Raw genomic sequence first — 11,493 nt, 5'->3', positions numbered from 1 at the left:
AAAGCAGCAAATAGTTTTTATTTCCACAACACAACCCATCTTCCTTTTCTCCCAGGAGCATAAAATTGACCTCAGCCATCAAAGCAGAGGACAAAAGCTGATAAGTGACAGAAGGCAAAGGGTTACTAGAAAAATAGATTCTGCCCAAGGCTCTCCTAGGGATTCAAATCCCTGTCCCAAGGCCCCCCTCCAGGGCTCACCAAAAGGAGGGGACTAAGCACATGAAGAGAGGTTGGAAACTGACAAGGGGATTTTACAGAAAAGGGAAGGAGCCTGGCAGTGAGAAGACCTGAGGGATTGGGGTTGGGGGGGGGGGAGCCTTGCTCCTAGATTAGTGCTGAAAAAGGAAGGGGGAAGAAATAATTGGATGATGTATGTAGTTTCCATCGTGTCGACCATTCCAGATCTCACTGAAGCTAAATTCTGGCCAGTCTATGGAGGTAGAAATTGGGGATGGAAGGAAAATTAGAATCCTTCCTACTTCCCCCAGAGAGTAGACTGTTGATTATCCAGCTCTACCCTTTTCCCAGCCTGCCTCCCCCAAAAAAGCTTCCAAATCCCATAGCTAAAATTTGCATCAGAAAATGGAATGAGGGCTGTCATGAGTCTTGCCCAAATCCTCCAGCCTCAGAACTGACATGAAAGTTGAACAGGAATGGGGAAAGGGAAGTTTAGTAATGAGATTACAACCTCCCTTCATCCCCTACTGAAAAACTTAGATCCCTGGGCAGACAGGAAGGGAACACCAGGCAGCTGTTGTCATCAGGGACCCATGCAGACCTGTTGAACAGACCCAGTAGGTGAGAAAAAGCTGAGCTGGAGGCTAGGAGAGTATTAGACTCCTAGAAGTAGAAGCAGGGGCCTGGGGTCAAAGGAGCATGAAGCAACGCAGGAACGGGAGCATTTTAGCCCCCAAACTTATGGGCCACCTTCCACCACCACCCGCCCCCCTAGTGCTAACCAGAGGGGCCCATGCGGGTGGCAGGCTGATCAAGGGCAGAGCTTGATGCGGGTGCCCTTGGAGAGCACCCGGAAGAAAGGGAAGACACGCTCGCCCAAGAAGGCAGCCGAAAAGGTGTGCACATGAGCCAGAGTCTCTGCATTGTAGAAGCCCAGGCGCCCAGCCTCATAGTCCAGGTACACGCCAAACCGCCGCGGTTTCTCACTCGGGCTCAGCAGTGTCTGCTCCGTTGAGCTTTGTGCCTGGTACCGTTTGCCATTGGTGCCCACACACCACACTTCCCGCTGGAGCAGGGGCTGCTGGGGCAGGTGGAGGCGGCGGCGGCGGTGGTGATGGCGAGAGGAGCTGGCATCCCCACTGCCCACAGAGGACCCCCCAGAGCCCACCTTCTCCTTGTGATGGGTTGATTCACGGGCAGCACCCACCGCCCAGCCCCGCCGCCCACCCACCTCTACCTCCCAGTAGTGCCGGCCAGAGCGGAAGCCCTGGGCCCCCAGCACGCAGCAGTCGGCCGAGAAGCGCTTGGAATGGTCAGCAACCTCCTGCCGCCTCTCTGCCAGGCGGACCCCCCGGCGGTCGGGAGACAGCATCAGAGCCGGGTGAGCCGTGTCAGGGTCCAGCGTCAGGTCCACTTGGGAGGAGGGAGGACAAATACGCCAGGGCTGGAACGACTGTTCCCTGTTAGTGGCTAACTCCAAAGTTTGGCCTTTCCTGCTACCCTCCCCCTTCATCAGCTCGCCCCACCATCCAGCTGTCTTCAGCTCCCTGCCCCAACAGAGTCTGGGCTCACATTCCTAGAGGCTCCACTTTTCCCCACGCTGTTTTCAGGGCACCAGACAGGTTTTCCCTCTGGTCCTGGCTTTTACTCCCCAACACCCACCTGGGCTAGAACAAAAGCTGCTCTTGGCTTGAAGCCCCAATAGGCCTGCCTTTTATCCTCCAATTTCAGCACCCATTTCCCCAGGGCCCACTTCCCCTCAGAACCCAGCCTCCGGTCTGTGACGGGAAAGGCAAAGGAAGGTCGAACAGGTGACCTCCCTACCTCGGGCGGCCTGACAGAACATCCGGCTCATTTTCCTCACGATGGCGTCTGTCAGGAAGTCATGGCTATGGGGTTGACACGGGTCAGGGGACCAGACCTCTGGGGGCTGCAGCTGTACCTCTTCACACCTGGAGAAGGGGACCGGGCAGGGGGTGGGACCATGATATTCCCAGAGGAAAGAGCAGAAGCTGAGGGGAAGGAGAGGGTCCAGAAGGCAGAAACTCAGGTCCTGGGGAAGGAAGGAGAGGAGCGGGATATCCAAGAGATGCAGGGATGGGGAACCAGATGCCATTGGGTCACAAAGGATAAAGGGTGGGAACACACCTATTGAAAGTCTCCTTGATGTCCTGGGAATAACAAAAAGAGGGAGAGGGAGAAAGAAACAGAGAGTCAGCTGCACAGGGATGGTTCCCTTCTCCCCATCTGATTCCAGCCAGAGAAAGAACTGAACTTAAACAGTGAATCAGAAAACATACAAGGCCTTCAATAAACATGCATCCATCTCAATCACCCATATGACTCATTATGCCTAATTTAACTCATCCTGCTGTAAGCCCAACAGAATTTACAGCCCCAGTAAAAGAATTTTCACAATATGACTTGATCCTACTTTTCAAGATGTTAATGTCAAAAATCCTTTTCCAAACTCTTAAAATCCTTTTACAAACTGAATCGTCATTCTTTTCATTAGGTACAATCATCACACATCACATTCAGTATCAACTAATCTGTCTCCAGCCTCAAAAAACCTTTTCACTCTTCGAGTTAAAATCATTGTGGGTTCCTTCCAATGAGAAGAGAGATAGCTCTGGACAGATCTTTGGTAAGCACAGCCTGATACAGCAAATACAGGGCTCTCGGGGTGGACAAGGAAGGGGCCATTGCTTACCTGGAGCAGCCGCAGGCCCCCTTGCTGGCTTCGCTCCTGGGCCTCAGCCAGCAGGCGGCTCAGCTGGGCAGCCTGCTCTGAGAGGCGGCTGGCCGCTGCTCCTGCACGCCCCAGCTGAGCTTCGTGCATCTCTCGGAGGCGCCGCTCTAGCCCTGCCTGCTCTTCGGCCAGAAACCGTGTCAGCCGCCCAAATTCTGAGGCCACAGCTGCCAGCTCTGACTTCATCTGGCTCTGGGATGATGCAAAGGGGATGGTGGATACCACCTCAACACACAGAAACAAACCTCCAATTTGGTAACTGCTGCCCCTCAATCCAAGGCAAAGGAGCCCTACATTCTGAAAGGAAAAGAGCCCCTGACCCCTTCCCCATCTCCTGGCTTTAGCATGCTCCTGGCACAATGGTCCCAAGCTCAGCAATCACTGCCTGCAACACTTATCTCCATCTTGGCTACTTGACTCTTTCTTCAGGTCTAAGCTTAAATATTCCTGAGAAAAGTCTCTCTTCCAGATCTAAATCAGGGTCATTTACATAAATATCGTTATCTCTTCATGGCATATACCTCAATTTGAAAGGTTATATTTACATTGGAGTATCTTTTTTTTTTTCTTTATTTGGCTGTGCTGAGTCTTAGTTTCAGCATATGGGATCCAGCTCCCTGATCGGTGATCGAACCCAGGACCCCTGCATTGGGAGCTCAGAGTCTCAGCCACTGGACCACCAGGGAAGTCCCTGGAGTATCTTTTTTAAAATCCTCTTTCCCCACTGCTCTATAAGCTCTGTTGCCACAGGGTCCTCAGACCCTGGAACAATGCCGACTACCGAGTAGGTGCTTAGTGAGAAGTTTTTGTTTTTTGTTTTTTTTTTAGAAGTTTTTGAAATAAATAAAAAATTCAGGAATCAAGATACAAAATCAGGGTCCTGGCTATTCCAATAATGACCGTGGGAAAGTCACCCAATCCTTCTAGGTCAGATGTCAGTAAATTTTCCATAAAGGGTTAGATAAGATTTTACACTTTATGGGCCACGAGGCAAAATCAAAAATATTATGTAGATAATGTTAATATATAAAGAGAGAAGACCTCTACCCATTCCCACCCCATTTGCCTCAGCAGGGCAACCCCAGATAATCAGCACACTTTTCACCCAGATATAAGCTGGACACATTCTTAAGGGTATGTAAAAGGAGTTAAAAGACCAGAGTGTGGAGGGAAGTCCTGGCTGGTCAAGTATGTGAAGAAAATGGTTTCACTCTCTGTCCCACTGAAACTCAGTTCCTGACACCACTGCACCCCAGGAGCACAAAAATCTCAATTTGGGCATCAGGCTAGAAGCAAGAAATTCCCTGACTACCAGAATCAAGATTCCACCACTAGCTGCCCAGCAACAAAGTCCCTAATGTATAGATGGCAATGAATGAGCATGGGTCCTGCAAAGTGGCAAGACTCAGCCACCCTGCCAGGATGGCAGGCACTGGAGAGATGGGGGAAGACGTCAGATAGGAGGGATGCCCTGGCTTGGTATCCAAAGCTCATTGCCAGGTCATTCCAGTGTCTACCAGCTTTACAAAAAGAGGCAGGAGTAAAGGGATGGAATTAGGAGGAAAATATTTAAAAATACTCCATGGGGAAGAGTAAGCAATAATGAAAAATGGCTGAGAAACACCAGACTAGAAGATAACAGGTCTCTGCAATGCTGACATTCCTCCACTCACGTTCCTCTCACTCATGCCTTGCCCCCACCTGACATCTGTCTTGGAACCTGGAGCTTCTCTGACAGCTGGTATGTGAATTTTGCCTTGCCCTCTTCTGTCCTCTGTGTTATCCGGAGTGATAGTATGGGGCAGCAGGTCTAGGGTTAAGTGTCTGGACGGTAAACCTGCTCTGCAACCTTGAGCCAGGGACCAGCCCTCTCCAAGCTAAACCTATCTCATTCCATTTTGGAACCTAGGAATACACATGCCTCTTGATTTGCTAAGGCTTCCCTGGTGGCTCAGATGGTAAAGAATCTGCCTTCAATGCAGGAGACCTGGTTTCAATCCCTGGGTCGTGAAGATCCCCTGGAGAAGGGAATGGCAACCCACTGTAGTATTCTTGCCTGGAGAGTTCCATGGACAGAGGAGTCTGTTGGGTTACAGTTAGTGGGATCACAGAGTCGGACACAACTGAGCAACTAACTCTTTCTTTGAGCTGCTAAGACCTCTCTCCTCACAGACACCCAAGAAGGTGTCTACTTTTCTCCCAGGCCTTGGCTGTCCCTCTGCAGAGGATCTAATCACCACTTGTGAGAGCCCATCTTTCCTGCTCTAACTACAGAACCAGTCAGCCCTGTCAAGTACATTCACTCACCTTCAACTCTGTCACCCGCCTCTCCTCCTTGGCCTTCATCTTCTGCACAGCCTCCAGGTGCTTCCTCAGCGGTTCCACATGCCCCTGCAGTTTGGCCTAAAGAAATGGAGAAAGGAAGGTTAGAGGTCTTGGATAGGAGAAGCACCTGCCCTCAAAGGCCATATCCCCCATTCTCCCTGCAGTGGGTTGGGCTCAAAGCCTGATACCCATTACAGGTATTAAATGAGCATCAAATTCCCTTCCTCCCCTTTCTTCTCTTCAGATGATGACAAAAGCTTTCAACCCTCCTCCTCAACTTATGTACAAAGTCTGCAGGTTAAGATTCTGGGACTTCCTTGGCAGTCCAGCAGTTAAGACTGCACTTCCACTGCAAAGGGCACAGGTTCAGTCCCCAGTCAGGGAAATAAGATCCTACATGCCACTCGGCCTGGTCAAATTAATAAATAAAGGTAGGATCCTGATGACTACATAGCGCCACACTTAAGAGTTGGGAGTGAACATGGCTTGAGCCCCTCGATGCACAAAGTCTTTCCATATGAATGCTCTTACATATGGTCCCTTCCTCCTCATAAGCAATCTTCCTCATAATTTTCAACTCTAAATACTTTTCTGATAATTTTATGCCTATGCTAAAAATCTTTCTACAGTTCTCCATGACTTACAATATACGAGGCTCTCATTGCACCTTCATTTCTGGCCTCCCCTCCGATACCTCCTGAACACAGACTCTAGTTTTAGTCACATAAAACTCCTAGTCTTTTCCTGAGCATAATTCCATACTTTTATCCATGCTACTCCCTCTGTCTGGGACTGCCCTTCTACCCTTAGCCCAAGGCATTCTTCCTTTAAAACCCAGCTACCTGTCCATGCCCCTGATGCTCCCCATCCCCAAATTCCTCTGTGATCCCAAGGAACAGAAATACACCTTTACAATATTTCCCTGCACTGTAATCACTTACATGTGTTCTGTCCCTAGGACACACAGGCTCATGGGAGCATGGACCCCACTTATTTTAATTTCTATGCTTCTCTCCCGCTCAATTACTTGCTAAATGGAAAACAAATACACTGTCCTCCTAAAGTTTTAACTCGTGCAGCAAAAATGCACTTAAGCTCTGTGTTCTAATCGTTTGTAATAGAATCTTTTGCTTTAAAGACCAAAATGGATAAGCCTGGTTTTTGTGCCCCTTCCTTTTTTGTGCCTTCTACTTCTTCTGCCTTTCTGCCACCTTTTTCTTGGGGCGTAATACAGCGTAGAAGAGCTCAAGCCTAGACTCTGATCTGAACCTGAATGCAGGCAGGTGACCTGAAGCAAGCCATGCTTCAAGTTACCTCATCTTAAAAAGGGAACTAGGAATAACAGAATCTACCTTGTGGACATGATGCTTAGCACAACGTCTGGCACAGAGCAAAAGATCAGTACTAAATGTTATCTAGAATTCCCTACCCAGGCCTAAGCTGCCAATGACAACCTGATAATGACCCTTGATCTAAAGAGGTTACTGACCCAGAGCACAAAAGGTAGTCATTGCAAGGTTAAGTGTTGAAGAAAAAAATCATAATAAAATTACAATCAATCCATAACATAAAAATAGCATAAACAACACAAAAATTTGCCTTTTGCTATTATTTTCTACTTTTTTTCCAGTAGGGTCAATAATTTCAACTCTATTAACTCAAAATTTATGCTTTTATTTCTCATTTAATATTTTTCCTAAATTATGGACAAAAAATTCATATACGAATCCAAACAGAGTACCTACCGTTTAAGAGAAAATTTCAAGAACCTTTAACTTTTTTGAAGCTTTATTTAATATCATTTGTGCATTATTATCTATTCAATAAAGAAATATTTCTACAAAACAACACTGTGCCAAGTTAGTGCCAGTTAGTGTATGTATCTGAAAAGAAACTACCTGCCTGTAAAATACCCTGTAATTTAGAAGAGGAGACTCAAATTAGTCGGACATAATAAAACTTATGTATTTACATTTACTGATCAGTTAATGTCAGACTTTGTGTTTAGTGGCCTCTTCAAATTGCAGAGCTCTACTGAGCTGGCATTCAACAGCTACGGCTAACACAAATTAAAATCCAGTTTCAGAAGCTCTTCAGAAGAGTTCTGCAAGGAGAGGGTGGAGAAGGGATGGAATGCCCTGTGGATATGCCACCCTGGGATTCAGTTAACAAAGTGACTACACACTGATGGGTACAGGTAACTAGAAGCCAAGAGGATACAAAAGGGAAGGACAAAAGGAGCTCACAATCTCCCCTAATAATGTAGGGCCTGAAAGGCAGGTGGTAGTACCAGTGCAGTGATTCTAATAGTAGCCTGGGCTTTCTAAAGATAACTCTCCCTGTCAGGGATTCAGAATCGATGGTAGGGCCCACTGTACTTCTGAAAACCTCCACTAATAACTGGAACAATCAGCCAGGTTTGACAAACACTCTGTGGGAGGAACAGTTACTTGTCATAAGGGGTGTAGGTTTATCTTAACTGTATGTACCACTCCCAGCTGAGAAGCTCTAGACATTTTACTCTAAAACCGGGGTAATGATAATAAAACCCATATGAACTGTACAAATCAGGAGAAGATTATGAAAACACAAGTCATAAAACAGAAAAGCTCTGTGCAGACTACAGAGAAGAAGCTACCCTCTCCTCCTGGTTCCACTTTTACAAACCATCTGCCCCTTCAGTAAATGTTATTTCTACCAGCTGTCTCACACACAAATCTCCTTTACCTGTGTCCAAAAAGATATTAACTAAACAAGAATGAAACTTTGAGAAGAAAAGTCACATGTCACAAAAATCAAACAACAAACTTCTAAATAGCGGTGATGTTATAAACAGTATAGGCCAGGAAAAGGGGTGGGGTGGTGTAGTTACTAGTAACTGTGTGGCCCTGTGTGTATTACTTACATCTCTCTGGTTCCGTTTCCCTTCTGTTTCCCAATCTGTAAAACGGGGATACAAACCGTAGCAAACTCACAGGGTTGTTTTCAATTTTAAATGAGACAGTCCATTAAAAAGTGCTTAGTACAGTGCAGGGGTACATATAAGTGTTCAGTAAATATTAACTTTTAATTCTGGAGAAATTAAAGCTCAAAGACATTCAGAGACTAAGGGCCAGATCTTCTGACTTAAAAGCCTATCCCTCTTTTCTAAATACCCAGGAAAGGTAAGAAGTCCTGGCCTGTACACCAGAATGATTCAGATCCAACAAAACTGCTCAAGGCGAACACAAAGCCATATCGTGGAGTGGGTGGGGAACCCATTAGAACAAGAGCAGAGCATATGAGTCTGATACTAGTAGTCAATATACACTCCTGTTCCTCAGAGAACTTTTTTATTTGAGGCCCAAGCTCTTTCCTGGAGAAGGAAATGGCAACCCATTCCAGTATTCTTGCCTGGAAAATTCCATGGACAGAGGAGCCTGGCAGGCTACAGTCTATGGGGTCGCAAAGAGTTGGCCAGGACTGAGTGACCGAGCAAGTTCTTCCATTTCTAGGGGTTTTAATCAAGGATAGATTTTTAAGAGTCATTCACAGTTAAATAAGACTGGTGGTAAAGCCCTAAGGGCTTGTCACTTGCATTTCTATAGAACTTAGGGACAGTGGAAGTGCAAAACAGCAGTGGCTTTTCCCCAAGAGACAAAGTCCAGTGATATGACATCACTAGATTTCCTTTGAGGAAGCCAGTCTTCCCTGGTCTTCTTCACTGTGTCTACTTGTCTGTGTCCAGGATCCTTCTCACTCTAACCATCCTGGTGCCAGTAAGTGCTCAGGTAAGGAGAATCAGCTCAACAATACACAAGGCTCTTTGAACGGGAAAGACACCATTTCCTTTCCCCAGTTCCTTTTATTTCTTCTCCACCCCAACTAAACTACCATCTTCTACTCTCACCTTGTACTCCTGAACCACCTCCTCCAATGGCACCACGCTGTGCTGTTTGTGGTTCCTGGATTCTCGACATACTACACAGATGGCCTCTTCATCCACCTCGCAGAAGAGCTTCAGGGCTTCTTGGTGTTTGGGACAAATGCCCTGCTCGTTCCCACGGCTCCCCCGACCAGCGGTTGGGTGCATCTGCCGAATCACCTGGACCATGTTGGCCAGCTGCAGGTTGGGCCGGAAGCTCCGCCTAGGAAAGCTCTTGCGGCACTGAGGGCAGGTGAAGCACCTCCGCGGAGTTGGAGGCGGGGGCAAGGGGGTGACGGGATCTAGCTCCTCTTCCTCGTCCTCCTCCAGCACTTCCTCCTCGTCCTCCTCCTCCTCTCCCCTCAGGTCCTCCTCCATGTCCCCCAAGTAGTAGTCCAGGTCTTCCTCCTCCTCCTCCTCCTCCCACACGTAGTCCATGTTGTCCCAGTTGGATCCGCCCATGCCACTGGTCCAGAACACACCCTCCTCTTCCTCCTCGACCTCCTCCTCCATATCCCCCTCATAGTCTTCATCGCGCATGGGGGTGTCCCAACCCCCACCGGCCCCCACAGCCTCCACTTCTTCCTCCTCTGCGTCCTCCTCCTCTTCCTCCCGGTCTAACTCTTCTCTGTCCTCTTCATCCTCCCCTCCCCACAACTGGGTTACACACACTCGGCAGAAGTTGTGCCCGCAGCCGATGGACACGGGGTCCGTGAAGTAATCGAGGCAGATGGCGCACACCGCCTCCTCCTGAAGGGTCTGCACAGGGTTGGGTGCCATGGCAACGGCAGCCATCTTAAGTGTCCAGTCAGCCAGTATAGACGGGTGATGGGTGGTGGGGGGCAGGGGGCGGGGGGGTCTTCCCTCTCAGACTCCCTGACGACCCAGCCCCACCCCCAGCCCTGCCTCTCCACACCTCGCCTCCAGCGCAGCCAAAGAAATGTCCTCCCGACAACACACCCCTGCACATAGAGTTCCCTACTCCCAGACCACAACCGAGTCCCTAAAAGGGGAGGGGACAGAGCTGAGCGATACCGCCAAGTCCCTCAGGTGGCCCTGAGTGCAAATCTGCCCCAACGCTCCCTTGGCCTCCTCATAAACCCCCGCCCCTCCTCACTTCCTGGCTCCGCCCCCTCACTTCCGGCTTCCCCTAACACTTCCGGTGCTGCTAACCACCCAAGATCGCGAGTTCCCTCCGCGGTCTCGCTACGCCCCTTTCTCCCCTGGCTTCCCCGCCCCGGGCCCCCAGATGACAGGAAACGGTGAGGCGACGCTCTAGCAGGCACTCAGGAACAGGGAGGGAGGCCTAGAAAGACGGAAGCGTACGACTCTGTAATACGAAGGAGTGGGGAACGCAGACGAAACTGAAAGCCCGGCCTCCCCCATCGCCCGCCACTGGGGATAAACTTCGGGGAACCTTGGAAGGACTTGGCGCCCGTCTACTCTCGATGCTATGACCGTATCGGCCCGGCGCCATCCTACCGACCGGACACGGAGAACTGCAGCAGGCACTCCCCACGGCCGATGCCGGAAATGGGGAGGGCGGGTGTCGGTGAGAACCCTGAAGTACTTCCGGCCCATCTAGGCGAAGGACTTTGTTGTTTGAAGACTCCGAGAGTCGGTCGGAGACTGAATAGGGGGCGGGGTCTGTAGAAGTGCGGTGGAGGTGGGACCGGAGACCCTTCCCATCCTCCCCGCTGTAGTTGGCGTTTCCACACACTTTGTGTGCCGTCGGTCACTGCTGCTTCGTTTAGATGAACTTTCTTAACTGCCATTAGTAAAGGAACCGTAGCAAATCATGAAATGCACATTCACACAGTGGAACACTTCAGTTGTAAAAAAGGGAATCCTCCCCAAATGTACAAATGAAATGAAAAAAACTAGGTGCTAAACAATGTGTAGAGTATAATTATAAAGAAGGGAGGGGGTAGGATGTTAAATGTATGTAATAGCTTTATAGTCCTGTGCTAATTCATAAAGGTAGTTCCTATCTCAGACGGTTTAGTGAAATTACTGTCGTGCAGAACTGTTATAATATTGCCTAGCACATTGTAAGTGAGATACAAGGTTTAGCTGTCATTATCATCTTTGTTGTCTACCTCTGGATGAATACTAGTTTATCTAGAACACTTCTGTAAATGTTCTGTATCTTTTGAACTTGAACCAAGTCAATGTATTGCCTTAAAGAAAAAAAAAAAAAATTTTTTGTTTCCCACCACCTAAGTGCTATTGATTCTTTCAACTCTTTCTGAGCTGTGAACCACGCGTGCTCCACGCCCAGAATACTTCGAGGTCCGTCTTCGTGGAGTCGCAGTCTAAGAGCAGGGGCTCAA

The 11,493-nt window shown here is 48.7% G+C and overlaps 1 protein-coding gene across 3 annotated transcripts; it reads right to left on the bottom strand.

Annotated features, from left to right (window-relative positions):
* TRIM41 (tripartite motif containing 41) lies at positions 1-10,676 on the bottom strand. 3 transcript variants are annotated; one of them, XM_065918347.1, is made up of 7 exons: positions 9,146-10,676; positions 5,239-5,334; positions 2,893-3,156; positions 2,328-2,350; positions 2,004-2,131; positions 1,411-1,592; positions 1-432 (listed from the first exon to the last, which is right to left on the bottom strand). In XM_065918347.1, exons 1-7 carry the CDS (start codon positions 9,953-9,955, stop codon positions 214-216), a joined length of 1,722 nt encoding a protein of 573 aa, XP_065774419.1. In that variant the 5' UTR covers positions 9,956-10,676; the 3' UTR covers positions 1-213. The 3 variants fall into 3 exon arrangements, with proteins under 3 accessions (XP_065774419.1, XP_065774418.1, XP_065774420.1); XM_065918346.1 differs by having other exon boundaries at positions 293-1,592; positions 2,893-3,123; XM_065918348.1 differs by lacking the exon at positions 1-432 and having other exon boundaries at positions 1,427-1,623.
* Positions 10,677-11,493: the final 817 nt, after the last annotated feature.

Source organism: Muntiacus reevesi, chromosome 1, assembly GCF_963930625.1.
Source record: "Muntiacus reevesi chromosome 1, mMunRee1.1, whole genome shotgun sequence".
Taxonomy (NCBI): domain Eukaryota; kingdom Metazoa; phylum Chordata; class Mammalia; order Artiodactyla; family Cervidae; genus Muntiacus; species Muntiacus reevesi.
This window is presented reverse-complemented; position numbering and strand designations above follow the sequence as displayed.